Source organism: Stenella coeruleoalba (assembly GCF_951394435.1).
Source record: "Stenella coeruleoalba genome assembly, chromosome: 3".
NCBI classification, from domain to species: Eukaryota; Metazoa; Chordata; class Mammalia; order Artiodactyla; family Delphinidae; genus Stenella; species Stenella coeruleoalba.
The window spans coordinates 122,269,520-122,291,845 of record NC_137148.1 but is presented as its reverse complement, the minus strand read 5'-3'; the positions used below and the strand labels follow the sequence as shown (position 1 = coordinate 122,291,845).

Genomic DNA, 22,326 nt, shown 5'->3' with positions numbered 1-22,326 from the left:
TTATATCTCTTTAAAGTCTCCTTTAATTCCGTTTCCCTCTCTGTATCTTTCTTTTCTTTGCAAATCACTTCTGGAAGAAACCAGGTCATTCATCCTGCAGTATTCACTACAGGATTCTATGGTATCCTTTAACACGTCCCTCTGTCCTCTGAATTTCCTTTAAATTGGTGCGCAGTTCTAGAGCCTTTATGACATTTTTTCATTCTTTGATAGGATGCTAGTAATCTTTGACAAATTCCTCACTTTCTGGTTTGACATCTGGAACACTGTCACCCCCAGATCTGGGAACAGCCATTTCTTCAAGGATCCCTGGTTCTTTTTGGAGCTGGGGGAAGGGGCATGTCAAGGTTCATTACCATCAGGCTGGGTCACTGTTTCTAGACCTTTCTGGTGGACAGAATTAAGAAATGCTTTGGAGGTTTTTAAAGTTGTCTAGTTTCTTCTATCCTTGCCGTAACCACCAAGACTTAAATTATATGGGTTCCTTTTTTTGTTTTTTTCTATCATAAGCAAGTATACGTATTCATTGCCCCAACTTTCTTAAATAAACAGTGGCCAACTCTACATTTTTTGTCCCATTTTGCTTTTTTTACTTAATGTATCCTGATGATCACCTCATGGTACACATAAAGATATTCGTCATTCCTTTGCAAAGTTACACATATGCTATTGTATGCATGTACTACATTTTAAGTAACCAGTCCCCTACTGATGGACACTGGATTGTTTCCAGTCTTTTGCTATTGAAGAGAGTCTACATTCCCTAGCCTTGCTCATATGTCTTTCTATAGTTTGACTAGTATATTTTTGGCACAGATTCTTAGAGGAGGATTATTGGTTTAGAGTAAATGCATACATAATTTTGCTAGATGCTGCCAAATTTCCTTTCACGGAGGCTATACCATTTAGCATTACCATCAGCATATAAATTTCAGGTCCTTGTGGACATTATCCTGGTTTACTATGTAATTTTAAAAATGGATCTAATTTTTTTTTTCTATCAGGCTATCCAGTTATCCCAATACCATTTACCAAAGAGTCCATACTTTCCCCGCTGAACTGAGATAATGTGTTAGCATATGATAAATTCCTATTTGTGAGTGAGTCTATAATTTCAGTCTTCGATTCTATTCCACTGGTCTGTCTCTTCATGTGCCAGTATCAAATTGTTTGAGTTATACTGACTTCACATTATTTTTTAATGTCTAGGAGGGCTAACCCCACCTGTTCTTTTTCAGTTTTCCTAGCTCTCTTGGAAAAAAAAATCACCGATCTGGACAGTCATCATATAGATATATTCCCAAAAGGAAAGGAAACTACTTAAAAACATATTTCAAAATCTGACTTTTGGGGCTTCCCTGGTGGCGCAGTGGTTGAGAGTCCGCCTGCCGATGCAGGGGACACGGGTTCATGCCCCGGTCCGGGAAGATCCCACATGCCGCAGAGCTGCTAGGCCCGTGAGCCATGGCCGCTGAGCCTGCGCATCCGGAGCCTGTGCTCCGCAACGGGAGGGGCTGCAACGGTGAGAGGCCCACGTACCGCAAAAAAAATAAAAATAAAAATCTGACTTTCGAATTGACTATGACTGAATCCCCTTCATGATGTTCTTAATTATGTTAAAGAAGAAACATTATAAAAGGAATGGATTAATAGACATCTATTAATAAATGGCTAAAAATTTCAAATTCCTATTTAGCTTTCAACAGGAAAAGAAAATTTAACTAGCAAATTTCTGGCTCAATCATGGAAATTAGGGAAGTTTACCGGCCACATTTAGGTTAGCTCTCACAATTATCTTGATTGAGGAAATAAGACATTATAAATCTGGGTGCTAATCAATTTGTTAATTTCTTTGTGTCACTGAACAACTCTAAATATATTTAAAGGTCCACAGAAATATATACCTGGCAATCATCTCCAGCACCACCTGACTGATTCAACAAGTGTGCTGCATCACCCTGGTTACCACTTGCATGTCCAAGACGATGTTTCACAGGAACTTTGTTAAGAACATATGCACCCGATGTCTGTGGTTTGTTCATCATCTGCATATACAAAATAAACATATTTATGGTGGAAGTTTTTTTAAATGCCTAGGAATGATACAAATTTAGGACAGTAATTACCCTGGAGAGGAAGATAAGGAAATGCGGAGGAAGATAAGGAAATGCGAAGGAAGGGTGCTTCAATCATCTGTAAGGTTTGATTTTTTTAAGTGAAGAGGTGGATATACACCGGAGCCTGTGCTCCGCAACGGGAGAGGCCACATCAGTGACAGGCCCACGTACCGCCAAAAAAAAAAAAAAGAGTGTCTGATTCTAACACAAAACAAAGAAGCTGTTCTAGATTCAAAGTTGTTCGGTCATGGATGGCTATCATACTTTAGTGTTGAGAAGAATCACTAAAGGTATTTCTTAAATATGCAGATTTACGGTCCAATATCTAGAGACTGACTCTAGATCTGAGAAGGTAAGACCCAGGAATGTGCACCCAGATAAGTGATTTTGATGCAACACAGCACTTCTCAACCTTCAAGGTACGTAAGAATCACCTGGAAAGCCTGTTAAAACGGATTACTGGGCCCCACCCATAGTGATTCTAATTCAGTAAGTTTAGGTGAAGCCTTAGAAACTGCATGTCTAATAAGCTCCTAGGAGATCAGATGCTGCCGGTCTACAAATCAAACTGAATGGCTCTGATATAGAAGACCCCAGGACCACAAATTGAGAAACAATGATCTAGAGGATGGGATTAAAGGACCTTTAATTCCCTGTGAACCAGTAGATTACCTTCTGAATACCCCCATGTACCGTTGAGGGAGGAGACTGGGCCACCAGCACTTGCTGCTGATGAAGGTGCTGTGGCAGGTGATGGTGCTGCTGTGACAGGTGACTAAGTGTTTGCTGCTGTTGCAGGAGCAGCTGTGTTGGCGACTGTAGTGCTGGCTGCTCATTATTTTCCCTGTGCCACAGGACTCGAATGAACCGGTTGTTTAGAACTGCTTCAGTGCTGGAAATGGCTTTTCTGGCCTCTTCATTGGTAAGATACTGGATGAGGGCTGCTTCTGGATCTCCCTTAAAGGCAACCTATAAGAAAAAACAACAGCAACAACAACACACATAAATTAATGATTGTAGTTAAGCAAATATTGATAAATTATTGATAAAAAATTCAAAAGTAGAAAACAGCCTGCTGAAATCCATTGTGAATCCTATGTAAATAAAGTTAGCTATCCCTTAAAAGATAACATGTGTATTTCAACATTATATATGAAAGAATATTGGATTATTTAATAAATAATCCTAGTGATGTTATATAACCACTTGGGGAAAAGTTGTTAGGTTCCTCCCTGGTATCTTACACGTCCAAATAAACTCCAGAGAGAGAAAAGATTTTACAAAAAAACCCAGGGAAAAAAGGTGAATATCTGTATAATCTGAGGCTTTGGAAAGCCTTTTTATGCACACCTATAAAGGCAGGACCCATAAAGACAAACAGCGAATTTGACCAAATAAAATTTTAAACCACTGTCAGTCCAAACCTGCCACAAACAAAATGAGTGACAAAACGAAAAAGTAATTTTCATATATATGACAGGCAAAGGCTTGGAAAAGCATTATTATAAATGCCTTCATAAAAAATGGGCAAAGACAGTGGGCAGGTAAATCCAAAAGTGCTGCAAATGGTCTATATAAATTAGAGTCTACCTAGGAATAAAAACAAAGCAAATTAAAGCAAGTACAATTTTTCACTTATGAAACTGGTCTAAAAATTTTTAATGGATCCATATTAGAGTTTTGATGAGGTTCACACATTGTGTTAGGGAGCATCAACTGGCACAACCCTTTTGGAGAACAATTTGGCAGTTCAAATAAAAAGTTTTAAAATTTCCTTTAATTCAGCAATGCATCATAAAAAAATAAAAGGTTTATACAAAAGGAGGTTCACAATAGCATTGTTTTTATAAAAAATAGTAAGAACAACATAAATTCCCCCAAATAGAGAATAGTGCTTATATAAATTATGGCCTACTGCTATGGAATGAGTTATGTCCTCCCCAAATTCATACGGTGAAGCCCTGACCCCCAATGTGACAGTATTTGGAGACAGGGTTTTTAGGAGGTAAATAAGGTTAAATGAGATCAAAGGGGTGCGGCCCTAATCAGACAGGACTGGTGACCTTACAGGAAGAGCTCTCTCTGTCTCTTCCCTTCCCTCTCCTTCCATCATGTGAGCACACAGCAAGAAGATGGCCGTCTCCAAGCCAGAGAGTCCTTACCAGGAACCAAATTGGCTAGTATTCTGATCTTGGATTCCCCACAAATAAATTTTTGTTGTTTAAGCCACCCAGTCTATGGTGTTTGTTATGGCAACCCAAGCAGACTCATACTCATTTACATTAAAAGCTTCCTAATTTTTCTAAATGCCATAAAGAATAATGACCTAGGAAAAATTTAAGAGGAAAAAGGTAGTGAGAGATACATAAATCATATTTTGGTTTGATGGCAACACTGCGTGTCAGGGGTAACTGACTGAAATCCCAACTTTAACAGACCTTCTAGTACCCTCAATTACAGCGTAACACCCAACCACAAATTGATAAATTCAAATATCTAACAAACACACAGCAAAATATAAAAGCTTCAGTTTATTTGATGTTAGATTATATGTTACAGTGCCTACAATTCTCAAGATTAGAACCATCCTTAACCAATTAATATTTCACAAAATAAAAGGCAGTCAGTAAACAAAATTACAATCTTAGAAGTTACCAAAAATCTTACCTACTTAGTTAGAACACTAAAGCAGGTAAAAAAGTCATCTGTCCAGAGATACAAGTATGAACAAAAATACAATAACTGGCCCACTGTCTTTCAGGAAGAGGTTGCAGAAAAGAACCAAATGAATTCAGAGGACAAATTCAGCACAACAACTCCGTCATAAAGTTGGGCATACAGATACACAGTGGAATTTAAAACACATAGCAGAGATGATCAGATTAATCACTGGCTTGTTTAAGCAAGGTAAGCTGATAGGAATATTTTTGAAGATACATTATATACATGGATTTTGTCACCAACATAGCTACACCTACCTGGATATTAACAATAGTTCCAAATTTGCTGAAATGTTCATTGAGCTTGGTAATGTTGTTCAATTCCTGAGGGATTTTCTTGACTTCTAATTTGGTGTTTGTATACTGATTCTTTCTCAAGAATCCTGGTTTACTCTGATTGTTATTCCCTTGCCTGAAAGGAATATTAACAGATCTTGGTTAATTCTCCTACATTATGCCTAGGCAAGAGATAATCAGCAAAGAATGTAAGTTTATATTTATTCAAGTATCCTTTGTAAGCACTTAACATTCTTCAGAAATGACTAGGTAATTTTCACATTATCCTTATTACATGGGAATCAAACAGGTAGAGAGAAAGAAAGAAGACTGATGTCTCAATAATTCTAATACTGGGTTAGGCCTAGAAATTAGTACAAATTACTAATATCTATTATCAATATTCTGTTAACTTTTCAATGTTTAAGACATACTAATGATGCCTTTGGGAACCTTAGCTTTAAGGCACACAGATTGAAAATTAATGATTAATGACAACTCTTAATTTTACAAATTTACTACTGCAAACAAAAAACCAGAAACATCAATTAGATGTTACTAATTAGCAAATTATCTTACTTTCCCAGCCAAGGTTTCTTTGCCAGTGGCCCTTCCAAACCACTCATAGCTCTTTTCCGGCTATCTGGTTCAAGAACCACTCTGGTTATGTTGCTATTAATTGAAACAGGAACTGGTGGTTCAGTCTGGATGACAATGTTAGCAGCTGTAGAAAACAAAAATTAACATTACTGATCATGCGTTGTATTTGGGGAATTTCAAATGATTAAAATTATTTAGTCCAAAAGCTAAAAATGACTGTGAATAGCACCTGGCTACTACCATTTCCTTTTCAGAAATGTTTAACAGCAAAAATAAATTATCAATTGCCTCCTTTTTCAAAAATACAATATGCGCATTTAAAAACTCCTAGCCAACTCTGATGTAATAATGACTGATTCAGGCAAGGATCATAAATGGAAGGAAAAAAAAATCAGTGAAAGGGTGTTGGAGAATAAGATATTTATCTGATGCCAAAGTACCACTCCACAAACTTTACAATGGAGAGCTCTAACAATTACAGCAAGTGATCAAACTTATTAGGCCACAAATGGAGTGAAATATTTGTCTCCTTATAGGATTCAACAAGAAGTTCACATGGATAGGATACTACTATGGAATTATGATTTTCTTTTATGTGTGGCAACGATATTGCGCGTATATAGTACTGTGTCTTATTCTCAGATGTAAACTAAAGGATCTTAAAGTGTCACAATCTCCAAAATTTACTTTCAAGTGATTCAAGAAAACAATGTGAAGGGAGAGGGGAGGAAGGGGAGGAAGACAGAGAGAAGAGTGCACACAAGTGAGCATTCATGCCCAAAGCTGACAAAATGTTAACAACTGGTGAACCTAAGTGAAAGTATTAAGGTGTTTATTGCACTTTTGATTTTTTTGTAGGTTTAAGATTATTCAAACCTAAACATTGAAAGGAAAATTCAAAGCCAATGTTATAAATTAACACATTCCATTCACAACAGTTAAGACTAAAATACTATACGACGCTGACCTTACGACAGGTTACCTGTCAGTGGAAAGAGGTGTGTTGAACCAAAAAGCAAATACCAACCCAAAACTGCACGTTATATTCTGAGTATTCTCCATAACTTTAGCGACTCCACCAAAAGTAAAATCAGCAGCAAAGAATAATCACTGTGGGGCTGAAAATACGAACTTCCCACTAATTTCAGGTAATTTGGTAACAATATATGCATTACAGCACAGAAAGTAAGAGCATATTCTTTGGAATTAGATAAACCTGGGTCCAAATGCTAGTTCTGTCATGTATAGCAGGGGTCTCCAAACCCCAGGCCAAAGACCAGTAGCGGTCCACACAGCAGGAGGTGAGCGGCGGGCTAGCAAGCTTCCCCATCGCTCGTGTTACCTACCGCCTGAACTATCCCCACCACCACCCGCTGCACCATCCGTCTGTGGAAGAATTGTCTTCCACGAAAACTGTCCCTGGTGCCAAAAAGGCTGGAGACCGCTGATGTATAGAATAGAATAGAACAGAAAAGAATTAATAATGGGCAAGTTCTTTAACCCCTCTTCGCCTCAGTGTCTATATATGAAAAAGAGAATAAAAATAGTACCTCATTTAAGTTGTTGGTAAGGAATATTAGAGATAATAATATATTAAAAAGGATTTAGTTTAATCTTGACACAAAACTGTTAACTGGTAGTAGCAATAATGTCATAAATGGCAGTAAAGAAGAGTTAATAAAATCAGGATAAGAAAGAAGGTAAGAAAAGGAAAATTGTCCACCATATAATTAAATCAGGATGGCACATGGCCAGTCACTCAAACTGAAATTAAATACTGGAAATCTAACTATAATAAGAAGTAAGAAACTGGAATCTCATCAAACGCTTTAACCAAACTTTGTTTTGAGCGGAGGTGAAAGGATGGTATCAACCCATATTAAAGGCAATGCTTGCATTTAATCTTTTAAGATTTGTGGCTATGCTTTATAAAGGTCCTAACATATGGTTTTAATCATAAATAATAGTCAAAAGATAATTTTATCATAGTGTTTAAAATTCTCAATGTTACTAGTGTGAAGCACAGCTCTTAAAACACAAAGTAGGCCATTAAATGATTAGTTCTTTGAAGGTGAGGGATCATGTCGTTTTTCTATATCTAACATCTAGCATAGTGCCTAAAATAGCCTAAAGTCCTACAAAAAGAGCAATTAATTAACACTAGTATTATTTTTATTTAAAAATAAATATAAGCAGAATATATTTATTTTTATTTTATTTATGGCTTTAAAGTAAAATCTGGAGATATTCAAAAGCATTTGAGATCATTACACAGCACCCTTCAAAGAGAGACTGTTGAAAGTATTTTTAGACCTTAGTGAGGTCAGAAATACTATGCCCAAATGACATTTAGCATGAGAAAAAGTTAAATGCATTCTTACCTCTTGGATTTGCATCCATATCTCCAGAGGTTAGGCCAATCAGGTTTGGGCGCTGTGTCTGTGTTCTTGAAAAAAACTGCCTATACTGAGATCTACCAGAACTGGTAATACTAGGAGCTTCTGGATTATAACCATCTGGTTCATAGGTATCTGAGGGAAAACAAAACAACAAAACATGAAACAAATAACAGTAGTTAAATCATTTCCTATTATAAAATAACCAGAAAAATGAATTTTCTTCAACAAATATATCAACCCATATATATTTCTCTGTTTGAATTATAGTATATAGATAAACCTATTTGGAAGTCAAAGAAACAAAAATGTTCCAGTCACAAAACACAGACATGTAAATCCATTCTGAATTACTGATATATTTCTGGATTTGTTTACCTAGCCATTTTTGTCCTCTATATTAATCACCTAATGCAAACTTAAATGCACATTTTTAAGAGAAATTTTCACATACATGAACGCCATATACAAATGACTGGCTGGGTTTCCTCTGTTATCACGTCTCACCTAATTTCTCGGTGTTCTTTTAATTGGGGGAAAAAACCAATCTATTAATTTGGTTATCTGCTTTTCTTTTTTTGGCCGCGCTGCGCAGTATGTGGGATCCTGGTTCCCCAACCAGGGATCAAACCCACGCCCCCTGCATTGGAAGCACAGAGTCTTAACCACTGGACCACCAGGGAAGTGACTGGTTATGTGCATTTTAAACTGGAGAGAAAAGAGCCAATTTCATATGTAAAATATATCTCAAATGTTTGATTTCAAACAGCTAAATAAGATACATTTTATGTTTATAAATGTAATCATTATTTTACTACCACCCGCTTCATCAGTGCCACTTTTATCATGTTCTCTGTGTTTTCTCTACAACTAAAAATTTATTTATTTTTTTGGCCACACTGTGCGTGGCATGCGGGATCCTAGTTCCCCAACCAGGGATGGAACTCATGCCCCCTGCAGTGGAAGCACGGAGTCTTAACCACTGGACTGCCAGGGAAGTCCCTAAAAATTTAATTTTTAAAATTCTTATGCTAAATAAATATTTTGTTAGTGTTTAAAAAAAATTCTGAATGTGTTTATCTCCAAAATATCCTTTTCATCGTACATAAAATGAAAGAAGGTTAAGATGGAGTGAAGATGCCGATTCTCACAGTTGTGATTTATCAATATAAATCCTTGCATCTTTTTTTCTTAGTGGAAAAACCTCCTTTGTTGCTCGTATTAGGTTTCAGCTACAAGATAAGGTACATTCAGATCTTTATTACTAGCCAATTAGTTCTATAATTCAGAGTATAAGATCAGCAAATTATGATTTAAAAGTTTTCAGTTACCACTTGGTACTCTTGACAGAAAAATCTACGCTAAGGCTGCAGAAAGTTTTAAAGAAGTTACATAATCAAATAGCCTCGATCTGATAATTCCTGGGAATACACAGAACCCTAAGAAACTTGAAAGTCCTTTAGTTAATCATGATGAACTGAGATCTAAACGCAAAGTGAGAAATGTTAAAAACCTCATGAGACACCCTCAAAGCACTCCATAGATCTTCAAAATGTACATGTCAATAGGAGGGAAGAGTTTTCAAGAAATCACATTATACACAGCCATTCCATACAACAAGGGACAGATGGGAAAAAGACATTTTCATCTATGATCAGGAAGAAACCAGATGTTTTCATTTTCTTTTAAAGGAAAATTAACCTAGTTTTCTTATAACATGTAACTGATTAGAAACCATTCAAGTAGATACTCTCTTCCTATCTATCGGATTAGAAACTAGTTCAAGGAACTAGCATGACCTTAGTTACAGAGGCATGGAAAGTAAATACAAAGGACACCAGAGATGACAGACACACAGGAGACCTAATCATCTAGGAGCCACTAGGGACAAACCAAAGAAGCAGAGAAACAGAAAATAAAACTACCTAGGAGTTTTAATGGGAATCTGTGAGAGCAGATCAGGATACCAGATCACCTCTTAGGTTGGCCAGTTTATGGTACAAAAGATCAGAGGTGGATGGCCATCTGTAGCAAAGCTTACCTGGGACCAGAGGGGTGGGGCTGGAGACTGAGGTATGGTACCCAATGGAGGATCCCATGAGGTTTCGAGGTGGCACCAAACGAGCTGCCAACAGAGGAGGCGGTGTCCCCAACTGAAGTCGCTCAGATGCAGCAGCACCATGTTCACGAGAGTACATGGGCTGTCCTACAGAGGAAAGAATAGGAGGGCAGCTGGGATTGAGAGTCACAAGCTTCTCGTAAGCAATGATCTACTTCCTGAGACTTGAGCCAAGAACAGAGAAAGTATACCAATGGGAACTGTACTCAAGAAAGATGTTACTAAGATACTTTCTAACTCAAGAAATAGACATGCAACTGGTTAGGATGCATTGAGGTAAAAAGAGTAAGAATTAGATAGTGTGACTGCAAAACGACCATTTTTTATAATCTTAAATGGAATAATTACGTGCTGATTTACCCAAAACTGAACAATCAACCATATCAAGTTATTAGACAACGGAACCTTGAGCTATTATTCATGTAGAGTTTTGTATCCAATGAGACATGTGGTTATCAAAGCTGTCATACCCATTTAAAAAAAATAAAAACACTCCTCCCCAAACTCATATAATTTCAGGTATGCACAAACTATACTCCCTGAGAGCAGAAAAAAGAAAAATAATAAAGGAACTTAAAAAAAGAAACCCACCACAAGCATACCCTCAGAGAATAAGAAATATTCAAAAGAAAAAATTAAACAAGACAGTGAAAATTCGTTATCCTACTAGCAGGTGGATAACAAACATAGAGAAAGAAAAAAAGGAAAAAATCCCAGGTGAACAGACTAGCCACTGTACACATGAAATTACCTCAGATATTAAGGACCACTTTTGGAAAGAAAGCACATTTAGAATCTATATTTATGGATGCAAGAAATGTCAGAAACAATGAAGCCAAATTCTGTAGAACAAGATTAAAAAAGACAAGGTATCAAGGAGCAAAACCCCCCTTTGGTTGGTTATTTAATAGTATCTTTTTCACTGACTACCTCGTATGAGACCTATTTTTAAGATTTACTCAATATTTTATATCTAAAGTCAGACAGACATTCACTATGTGACACAAAACAAAGTGAATTTAGAATTTTTTTATACCTGATGAAATGTCCTTATAAAGTGAACAATCCAGAAGACTATTAATACACCTTAATAAGACAAGTCACAAAGCACCACTTGATTTCACAGTAAATGCAGAGAAGAAATAGATGTGCTAAACTTTACTACCCTTCTCTTCCTATATACGGAGCAGAGGAGGTGACACATCATACTGTATAAGCAGACCACATAACTGGGGGCTTAGCACCAATCCTTTCAAAACTGAAAAAAGGATCAATCATTACATTGCAAAAACAATTTAACATATCCTCAATGATCTGAAAATAGTTTTAAGCATGACCTACTGCAGAGAATTCCTTGCAGAACGCAGTAGTGAGCTAAAGAGAAAAATGGGAAGTACAATCTCAGTCCATATGACTAGTTTAAATTTATGATACAGCACTCAATGTACCATGTGTATTTAATTAATAACTGTCTCAAAGTAAATTAGAAACTAAAAGGCTACTTTGTACAATGTCTTTTTAAAACGAGTGACAAAGAACATGCATTCAGACACTTCAGAAAGATGGCTGTTTATTCAAATGAGCCGTGATTTTCTTTAACAACATCTATTCAGGTCTCTAAATAGTATTTCAAAAAGAAACAGTTCCTCAGATAAAAGGCTGATTCTAGGACTGGTTAGAAAACTTCTAAGATGGGCCTGGTACACCTTAGTATACCCTGTCCCTCCAAAAGCAAGATGGCTACCAAACACTAGCATGTCAAAAACGAAACAAAGCAATCTGCAGAACCAACATGAAGAGGCTCCCCATGGTCAAAAACTAGACAATTTGAACATCAAAAAGGGCCATAATGGGGTGAAACATACCAAACATTAGAAATCCATGAGTTCTTTATGATACTTAAAAAAAATACAGTGGTACCTCTGGAAGATATTAGGAAACAAACTCATTTTCTGAAAAGTGATAAATGAAAGGACACAAGCATTTATCCTGTCTTTCCTGTAAAAAGTGAATTTCAGGTTAAAGAAATGGTTAACTCCCAAGTTTCACTTTGTAGAATGCCAGCCAATAAATGTAGAAGAAATAATAGAATTAGAGTATCACACTTTTATAACCCCAATGAAACAAGAGATCTAGGCAGGGATCACAAATAACCACGTGCAACTTTTTAAACGGATGCATCAGGATGAAAACACCTGTACACAGTGATCAATATTTGTAACACAGAAAGGAGACAACTTGGTATTATGTACATCATGATATACTGCAGTAGGAAGTACAAAACCCCATCAATAAAATATTCATTCAAAATAAGGGGGGGGGGAGCAAACATGACCCTAATTAAGTCTCTAGATCTAAACCTCTAATTTACAGGAAATACAGAGGATAGAGGAATGTGTTAAATAACACCAGGGGATGCAATGTGCCAAGTCCAGATTGTGGAAAAATTCTTCAGGACAAATGATCTGTTCCTTCAACAAATAAATGTCAAGGAGAAAAAAAAGAGGTTGGAGAAACTGTTACAGATTTAAAGACTTTAAAAAAATAAAATAAATAAACAAATAAAGACTTAAAAACATATTAACTAAATGTAATATGTAACCTTATTTGGATCCAGCTTCAAATGAACCAGCTATAAAGGAACATCTATGATACAACTGGGAATAATGAACACTGGTTGGATATTTGACAATAATACCTGTTATAAATATCTTGGGATTGTGATTAAAGTATAGTAATTGTGTGCATGTGTGTTTATCCCTTATCTTTTAGAGGTATATAATGAAGATTTTACAGATTAAATGTTATGTTTGGGACTTGTTCTAAAATAATCAAGTCAGGAGTGAATTACAGATAAAGCAAGATTAACCGTGTGTTGATACATGTTGAAGCCACTAAATGAATAATGACAATTAACTACACTATTTGCTCTCCTCTTGTATTTGAAATTTTCCATAATAAAAAGTTTTTAAAAATCAAATTGGTTGGGCTTCCCTGGTGGCGCAGTGGTTGAGAGTCCGCCTGCCGATGCAGGGGACATGGGTTCGTGCCCCGGTCCGGGAGGATCCCACATGCCGCAGAGCGGCTGGGCCTGTGAGCCATGGCTGCTGGGCCTGCGTGTCCGGAGACTGTGCTCCGCAACGGGAGAGGTCACAACAGTGAGAGGCCCGTGTACCGCAAAAAAAAAAAAATAATAATAAATAAATAAATAAAATCTAGGATGTTATATTTTACTATCACTCTTTCACATACCCAGTACAACGAGCCTAGCAGTTACAAAATATTTCTACTCCTACTTCTTCAAAGAAGCAGAATAAACAGGTCAAATTTAAGGCAGAAAAGGGAGTATACTTTAAAATAGTCCTGTCCTGTGCAGGGGGAAGGGGGAACCCACAAAACCCAAAACCCCAAAACCGTACACTGAATTGGTGACTTCAAATTTGGGTAAAATGTTTAAGTACTTCAAAGGAAAGAGTTGATTTTAATAGGTGTTTTTCCATACAATTCCAACTACGTTTCATTATTTAAGTCCCTTTCAGAGTATTTCGGACATCTTAACTCCAAAAAAACCAAATTTCAGAGCTTTTTCTAAATTATAACCATTTCTGACATTAAGTTTTAAATAGCATTACCAGGAGCCCCATGTATCCTACCCAGTTTTCCAGTGAGGTAATTCTTTTTCTTCTTTTAACATTCAACTGACCTCTTAAAAAATGAGTGATAATTACAGACTAGATGAAGGTTTTATTTTGGGCAGAATTAGTTCCTTTGTTACCTGTATTTCTGAGGCACTCTGTTCATTCAAAATACACTGTGATTGATTTTTGTGGGTTTGTAACTTTTAACATATTTCTTTCCCACTAATAGATTTTTAGCTTCTTAGGAGAAAAATCATTTCTTATTCATCTGTATATTCCCAGTACCTAGCATTCAGTAGACTCCTATTCTTACCTCCAAAAATCCAGATTTCATTTTTCTATGTTTATTTGGGTCCCTATTGACATAATTTTCACAACTAAATACCATTTGATATGCTGTTCTTCACTTACGCACATTTTCTATGCTGTGAATTTTAATGATAGTTTCAATGACCAAAAAAATCTGTAACTTAAACTTTCCCAACTTGTAAAACTTTAAGAATAGCTTAAGTTCCCTATTACATTGCAAACAGACATATAGCTTTTTCACTTCATTTGAACTGAAGCAAGTTCTAATTTTCTTGAAATTATAAAGTATAGCTTAAAAGTAAACCTGAACAATTTGAAGAATTCAACTTATCTGTCTCAAAGGTAATTAAAAAAAAAAGATGTTTTAAAATCAACTGAATAGAAAGATACAAAAAATTTATAAATAACAAACTACACTCACCAAAAAAAATTTTTTATGTTTAGATTATCAGAAACCATCTCCTAGGTTTTCAAATTTCTCTCTAAATTTTGGAATCACATTTTAACTTTTAAGAAAGGAAGAAAGCAGTTTGCATAGTAGAGTTTTAAACTTCCCAATATTGAATATTCTATAAGTTTCAAAATGTTCAGTTGCCCACCAACTAAGTCTCTTTATAAACAATGACACAGCATATAAGACTATCTTCTAAAGCACTAATTCACAAATGCCAATAGGAAGCTATTGCCCTTTACTGGTCTGAAACAAAAATGGGAAAAAAATGTGATATTTCATAAAGCCAAATTTAAAAGGACTGTCATTTATTCTGAGTTATTTGGTATAAAAATGTATTTTTAAAATCGAAATATTAGATGTCTTCATATGCAGTCCTTAACACAGCAAAATAAGAAGCTGCTAACTGTACTGGTCCCCCAAATTTTCTTAGAAATGTTATCAGCCTCTGAAAAACAGAAACTTGAAACTTCAGTTCTAAAAGGACTTTACTGATATACCAAAAATAGTCTGGCTTTTAAGAAATAACAGAAAAATCATCTTCAAACATGAAGTCAGACATTTTGTTCATCTTGGCTCCCTAGGGTGTAGCACAATGCCTGGCACATAGTAGGCACTCAAAAAATATTTGCTGAATTAATATCAGGCTAAGTCATTGAAATAAATGGTAACTGCCAGATATTTTTTCATTAAAATCAAAATGGAATTTTTGTCATACTGAATGAAGTCAGATGAAAGAGACAAATATCATATATCACTTATATGTGGAATCTAAAAAAATGGTACAAATGAACGTATTTACAAAACAGAAACAGACTCACAGATGTAGAAAACAAACCTGTGGTTACCAGGGGGGAAAGGGGTGAGGGGTGGGGAGGGATGAATTGGGAGATTGGAATTGACATATACACAGTACTATATATAAAACAGATGACTAATAAGGACCTACTGTACAGCACAGGGAACTCTACCCAATACTCTGTAATGACCTATATGGGAAAAGAATCTAAAAGAGAGTAGATGGGGCTTCCCTCGTGGCACAGTGGTTGAGAATCTGCCTGCTAATGCAGGGGACACGGGTTCGAGCCCTGGTCTGGGAAGATCCCACATGCCACGGAGCAACTAGGCCCGTGAGCCACAACTACTGAGCCTGCGAGTCTGGAGCCTGTGCTCCACGACAAGAGAGGCCGTGATAGTGAGAGGCCTGCGCACCGCCATGAAGAGTGGCCCCCGCTTGCCACAACTAGAGAAAGCCCTCGCACAGAAACGAAGACCCAACACAGCAAAAATAAATTAATTAATAAACTCCTACCCCCAACATCTAAAAAACAAAAAGAGAGTAGATGTATGTATATGTATAACTGATTCACTTTGCTGTACACCTAAACTAACACAACACTGTAAATCAACTATACTCCAATAAAAATTTAAAAAGAAAAAAAAAAGCTGTACTTCAGGGCACAAAATTTGATATACATTTCCCCATAACTTATCTGAAATAGAAAATAAAAATCTCATGCTGGGAAAAAAAAAAGGGAACTTTTATAGAGTGAGTCACAATGTTAAATTTAACAATATTAAAATAAATGGTAATCGCCAGATCTTTTAGAAATTAAAAACAAAATGGAATTTTTATTGTGAGTCACAATGTTAAATTTAACAATATGAAAATGTGTCATCTGCAAAAGACTCTCAGATAAATAAAAGGCATTAAGAAGTAATGTTAAGAGCTGATTCAGGGGGGAATAGATGAAACAAGACTGATCAACATGAAACATGTTGAAGCTGGGTGATGGGAATGTGGCAGTTTATTATACTACCTTCTTTATTTTTATAAAATTTCCCGTAATTAAAAAAAATGAGAGAAGCAGTAAAACAAATACACACTACAACAAGACACTATAGTAATTAGAAGACGGTGAGATACTAAAAGTGAAACAGTATGGACAATTACTTAACTATCAGATGTGGTTTCCGTTCTGAAGAAGCACAGCTGATTTACATAAATGAAAAGAAATCAAATAGTAGACCTATGTACAATTATATGTCATTACGTAATAAATGCTTTTTGGTACTGTAGGAGTTCAGAACAGAGCAGTAATGTTCCCCATAGACTTAGAAGATCTGGGTCTTACAAAAACAGGAGCGGGAGTACATTACTAAGAATGAAGACAGGAAAACAAAGTTGAGTCATGACAGGGGCACAGACAGGGTTATAATTGGCCTGACCACAGAAAATACACATGGGGGAATAGTGAAAAGAGACTACCAAGAAGTGAGGAATAGATTATAGAAAGAGAAGCCATAGAAAGGGGTTCATCTATGGTTTAGGAGGAAATAATGGCCACTGAAGAGTTCTCATAAGGAACTGTCATGGCTGGTTTTCTTAGGCAGACTAGCTTAGCAGCATTATGTGGTGTGACATGGGGGCAAGATGGGGGTGAAACGTAATGGACTCAAGAAGATTGTAACAATAATCCGAAATGTGAAGTGATTCAAGCGTGGATGAGGGCAGAAGCCACAGCAGGAAGAGACAGAAAGGGATGCTTCAAAGAAAAAGAGGAACAATTTTTCGATTAACTAGATATAAAAAAGCAAAGCAATGAGTCAGTCATGTCAGGGTTTCAATTCTAGGTGATAAGGTGGGTGTTATTTCCATTAACAAAGAAAGACAAGCATTGTGGAGGTAGTAGAGACTTAAGGGAAGATAACAGGTTTGATTTCAGAGAGGCTGAAATTTATGGAGACAATGATAACTACAAAATTATAATAACTATTCCTTACGTGTAACTTGCTAGGTGCCAGATACTATTCCAGATGCTTTATAGGTATTAATCCATTTCTTCCCCAAAACAACCTTAATGAGGTGAGTAATGTTATTATTATTTCTATTCTACAAAAGAGGAAATTAGGATACAAAGAGGTTAAGTAACTTGCCTAAGGTCACAATGACACAAGTGATGGAAGCAGAATTTGAACCTGGGCTTAATTACTTTTCTAAGTTGCCTCTCCAGGTCATGACAGAGATGAAGAAATGTTTATGATAAACAGTTACAAAAAAAGATGAATTTATCTGTAAAGTTACCTAGCTCTGTAAAGAAAATCTCACAGTCTGACATTTTAAACCACCAACTACCTTATTTTTATGTTTTTGAAGAAAAATTTTTTTAAGCCTTAGTCAACTAAAACCAACACCAACAACAAAAAAAAAACACTTAAGAAATAAAAGAGAATTAGGATCCAAGAAAAACATATTATTACAGTTAAACATAAATGTTACAAAACAGCCTAACCACTAAATATTACAGTTTAAATGATGCTATCTTCACTTCAGCATTACAAGTTAAATAATTAGGTATATTTTATCGGACCTTTTGTATACTCTTAGGAGATAAGCCTTATGTTTTGGAAATTCAATCAGAGGAACAATTTTTGAACAGAAGCTTCAAAATAAAATTCCTTTAGTGGAGGAACGTTGCTACTCTACAGCAGAGTAGACTTCTCCAATACAGAAGGCCTTGCCCTTCTCTCCCATTATCACACAAAATTAAAATACAGTTATATATCATAACCACACACTAAACTGCCCTTTAAACACACATATAATTTTTATATAGCACAGTCCATAAAAACAGAAATTAATTGTATTTTTTTTTAAGTGTAAGACTGTTCTGAGAAAACTTGGCTTTTCTATACCCTAGCAATTTTAAATCAAATGTATACTTACGTTCTGACACTGTATAAAGGAGGTTCTGGGGTAAGGGAGGAGGTAGTCTTGCTCCCACTGGTGCAAGATTGGGCACTGCACTTGTCCCAGGCTGATCACGGTTGTTTATCAAGCTTGACTGTGTTATAGGTGGTCCTACAGACAACCAAAAGTGAAAGGTAGAGCATTAATGTTTCCCAGCTAATAAAAATACTCACTACACCAAGTATTAATTTGGATATTCACACTTAAAATACCTACTTTGGCTTAGAACAGAATTAAGGAATTTGATATGTGCAGGGTTAAGCACTGGGTACATAATTAATTTAAATGACATTTTAGTTCTGTAACGGACGAAACTAATCTAGGGTGGAAAAATGGCAGAACTGGTTGCATCTGGAGGGGCAGTAGAAAATGGCTACCAAGGGACCTGAACAAACTTTCTGCGGTGAGAGAGTTCTACAGAACTCTCAAGTTAATGATAAACATGTTTAAGTGTACTGATGTTACAACATACCGTGAAATGGCATGAAAACTAAACATGGAGAGATCACATTTTTAGTTAATTGTAGAACCTAGATGCTATTTGTTTCCTTGAAATTTTTCATAGCAAAATGTTGGGGGGAAATGACATTCTTAGATTTAACTTTTAAACAGATATGTTCCCAAAATGAGGTTAAGATCTTTTATTGTGAGAATTCCTATACATCAAAGATGGCTTTTAATCTGGGAAATAAAATCTCACCTTGAGCTTCATAATTATACCATTCATGTGACAATATTAAATACTAACAAACACTGTTAAAATAACCATATTGCTATTGACCAATCTATGCATTAAATGTCTCCGAATCGTTATCAACTTTAATGAAACGTGTTCTATAAAGAATATTACTGCAGGAAAGCTATGTGATGGGTACATGGAATCATGTTAAACTATTTTTGCAACTTCTCGTGAGTTTGCAATAATTTAAAAAAATTAAGATTAAAAAACCCCAAAATTGAAAAAGTACAACTTAAATAAATTAAATGGCAACCATTTTTAAAAATAATTTGCTAACTCTTAAAACATTAAATGTCTTTGGGTAGATATTTTCTTATGCCTTTGTACACATGTAAACTGTCTGCCCCAGAATTTTTTCAGTTACATTTAAAAAATTTAGTCTTATTTCTGTTTCTGCTAAACCAGCAACTGTTAAGTAAGTGTTTTTTTTTTTTTTTTTTTTTTTTTTTTTTGCGGACGCGCAGGCTCAGCAGCCATGGCTCACAGGCCCAGCCGCTCCACAGCATGTGGGATCTTCCTGGACTGGGGCACGAACCCATGTCCCCTGCATCGGCAGGCGGACTCTCAACCACTGTGCCACCAGGGAAGCCCCAGTTAAGTTTTTTTAAATGATCATTTTTAAACATTTCTTACTCTTAATTTTGGTGGATGTGGTAACAGCATATTGATTTTTTTTTTTGAAGTCCTTATCATTGAAGAGATTCATACTGAAGTACATACTGGTGAAATGCTATGACATCTGAAATTTACTTCAGCAAAAAGAAAAAATAAGCAAAAAAATTGTGTGTAGGGAGGGGGAGGAATAAATGAGACAAAAACAGCTGAATATTGATAACCACTTAAGTTGGATGATGGTACATGGTATATTATTATTCTACATCTGTGTATATCCAAAAATTTCCATAGAGGGGAAAAGGAATGGGACGAAGGCAGTCAAAAGACACAAACTTCCAATGATAAGATAAATAAGTACTAGAGATGTAATGTACAACATGATAAATATAATTAATGCTGCTGTATGTTATATATGAAAGTTGTTAACAGAGTAAATCCTAAAAGTTCTCACCATAAGAAAAATAATTTTTTTTCCTATTTAATTTTGTACCTATATGAGATGATGGATGGTCACTAAACTTATTGTGATAATCACTTCATGATGTATACAAGTCAAATCATTATGCTGAATACCTTAAATTTAAACAGTACTGTACATCAATTATATATCAATAAAACTGGAAGAAAAAAAAGAAAATTTCCATAATAAAATGTTTTAAAGATTATTTCAATACTCTTGCAGAGATTTTCTTTAAAGACGGAAATTTCACTGAACTACTGGCATGTTCTTTTTTTTCTGACCTCTTCAAAACACTGGCTTTCTTAAGATGCTATCAATTAGCAAGATTCTGACTCCAGGTCAATATAGATTAGACCACTATTGATAAAATTCACACTTGGAGGTACTAAAAATAATGCAATGTAACACTGGATAGAAAATAAAGAAAAACATCTTAATTATGGGAATATATTCCAAATTCTATTAATAATTTATTTTTCAAAAACTTAAAATCTAGTGTCAAGTTAGGTAAAAGGTATGGATTCTTCTAAATATAATTCTCCACTAAAGAAATATTCAACATATACTTACTTGGTATGGGAAGCACAACAGAAGGCGGAGGCTGGCCATGTCCTTGAGGAACAGGAAGTCTCATACTGTGGCCAGGACCTGGGCCTGGGCCTGGGCCAGGACCTGGACCTGGGCCTGGGCCTGGGCCTGGCATCGGAGGCATTAACATTCCAGGAGGTGGTGGAGGAGGAAGCCCAGGAGGAGGCGGAGGGAAAGGAATCATGCTTGGCAGAGCAACTTCATCAACAACCAGGGGATCATTTCCATGATCAAACTGACAAAGGTCACCAAGTACACAAAATCCTCTTTCTGTAAGAAGATAAATCTTATTATGATCTACCCAGAGTTTAGAAAACAAACAAGTCCCTGAAACACCCACCAATCTCATTTATGAGGTGTTTTTTCTCCAGGGAGTCTAAAGCCTTCTGAGTGTTACTCTGTTAACCATCGCATATCCCTGAGGTAGGGGCAGGTGTACTCTCTACTTTCTATACTGTGAGACTACACTTTGTTGAGATAGCAAATAACTGGATCAAAAACAGGCTACCAACCACTATTAGATTAACCCATTCGCTATTGAGTTTTCGTAATAAAAATTCAGATATTTTAAATAACAATTTAACGAAGGTGGGGAGGGATAAGGAACTTGAATTAGATGATCTACTTTCAACTATCTACTTTCATGCTATTATTCTAAAGCAACCATTCTTGCTACATCTAGGAATTGAAACTTTAAAGTATTCAACTGAGCATTATGTACCAGGTTATTCACTGCAGCATTGTTTGTAACAGCAAAATATTTGTAACACCTCAAAAGTGCCATCAAAAAGAAACAGGTTTAAACACATTTTTGTATATACAGAATACTAAGAAGTGTAAAAAATACTGAGGAAGCTCTTTATATATTAACACAGGATGACTCCAGAAAATACTGCTAAGTGAAAAAAACATTATGCATAGTATGAATGAAGTATGAATAGTATATAGTATACTAGAATTTATGTAAAAAAGAAAGTGGGGGAAATATATGTTTTTGTTTATGTACACATGCAAAGACTATGTTTGGAAAGACACGAGAAATTGACAGCATTCAACTGTCCTTGGGAAGGAGATCTTTGTGGCTGGAAGACCAGGGTGACAGTGATTTAATGCTTGAATCATGTGATTCTATTCCCTACTTAAAAATAAATAAAATGTAAAAATATATACATTCTATATTTAGAGAAAAAATGTTATGATGTCTGTTATTTGCTTCAAATAATACAGGCCAGGGAGAAGTGGTGGAAGTATACACAAAAACAAGATTGCCCATGAGTTAACGCGAGATCATGGATACACTAGGGTTAATTATATTATTCTGTCAACTTCTGTAAATATTTAAATATTTCCATAATAAAAAATTAAAATAAATGCACGCACACACACAGCCTGATCCATTCATTCAAATGGAAAGTTAGCAAGTTAAAATTGTAAGTAGGTTATACATGCTTATTAACAAATTCCCAGGGACAAACACCACACAAAAAAATTAAAATTCCTAGTGTCTACCAAAGTTTGTGGTATACTTATAGTGTTTGAAGTAACAA

The 22,326-nt window shown here is 35.7% G+C and overlaps 1 protein-coding gene across 5 annotated transcripts in view; it reads right to left on the bottom strand.

Annotated features, from left to right (window-relative positions):
• RBM27 (RNA binding motif protein 27) overlaps positions 1-22,326 on the bottom strand; it is a 65,485-nt gene that overhangs the window by 18,750 nt on the left and 24,409 nt on the right. For 2 of the 5 annotated variants that reach the window (XM_079917150.1, XM_079917151.1), the window contains exons 7-14: positions 20,762-21,049; positions 18,354-18,488; positions 10,151-10,315; positions 8,095-8,244; positions 5,693-5,837; positions 5,096-5,249; positions 2,790-3,086; positions 1,905-2,045 (exon numbers count right to left, since the gene is read on the bottom strand). In XM_079917150.1, coding sequence (XP_079773276.1) covers positions 1,905-2,045; positions 2,790-3,086; positions 5,096-5,249; positions 5,693-5,837; positions 8,095-8,244; positions 10,151-10,315; positions 18,354-18,488; positions 20,762-21,049 — 1,475 coding nt within the window. The remainder of the gene's footprint in view (positions 1-1,904; positions 2,046-2,789; positions 3,087-5,095; positions 5,250-5,692; positions 5,838-8,094; positions 8,245-10,150; positions 10,316-18,353; positions 18,489-20,761; positions 21,050-22,326) is intronic. The other 3 variants (XM_079917153.1, XM_079917154.1, XM_079917152.1) reach the window with 2 other exon arrangements.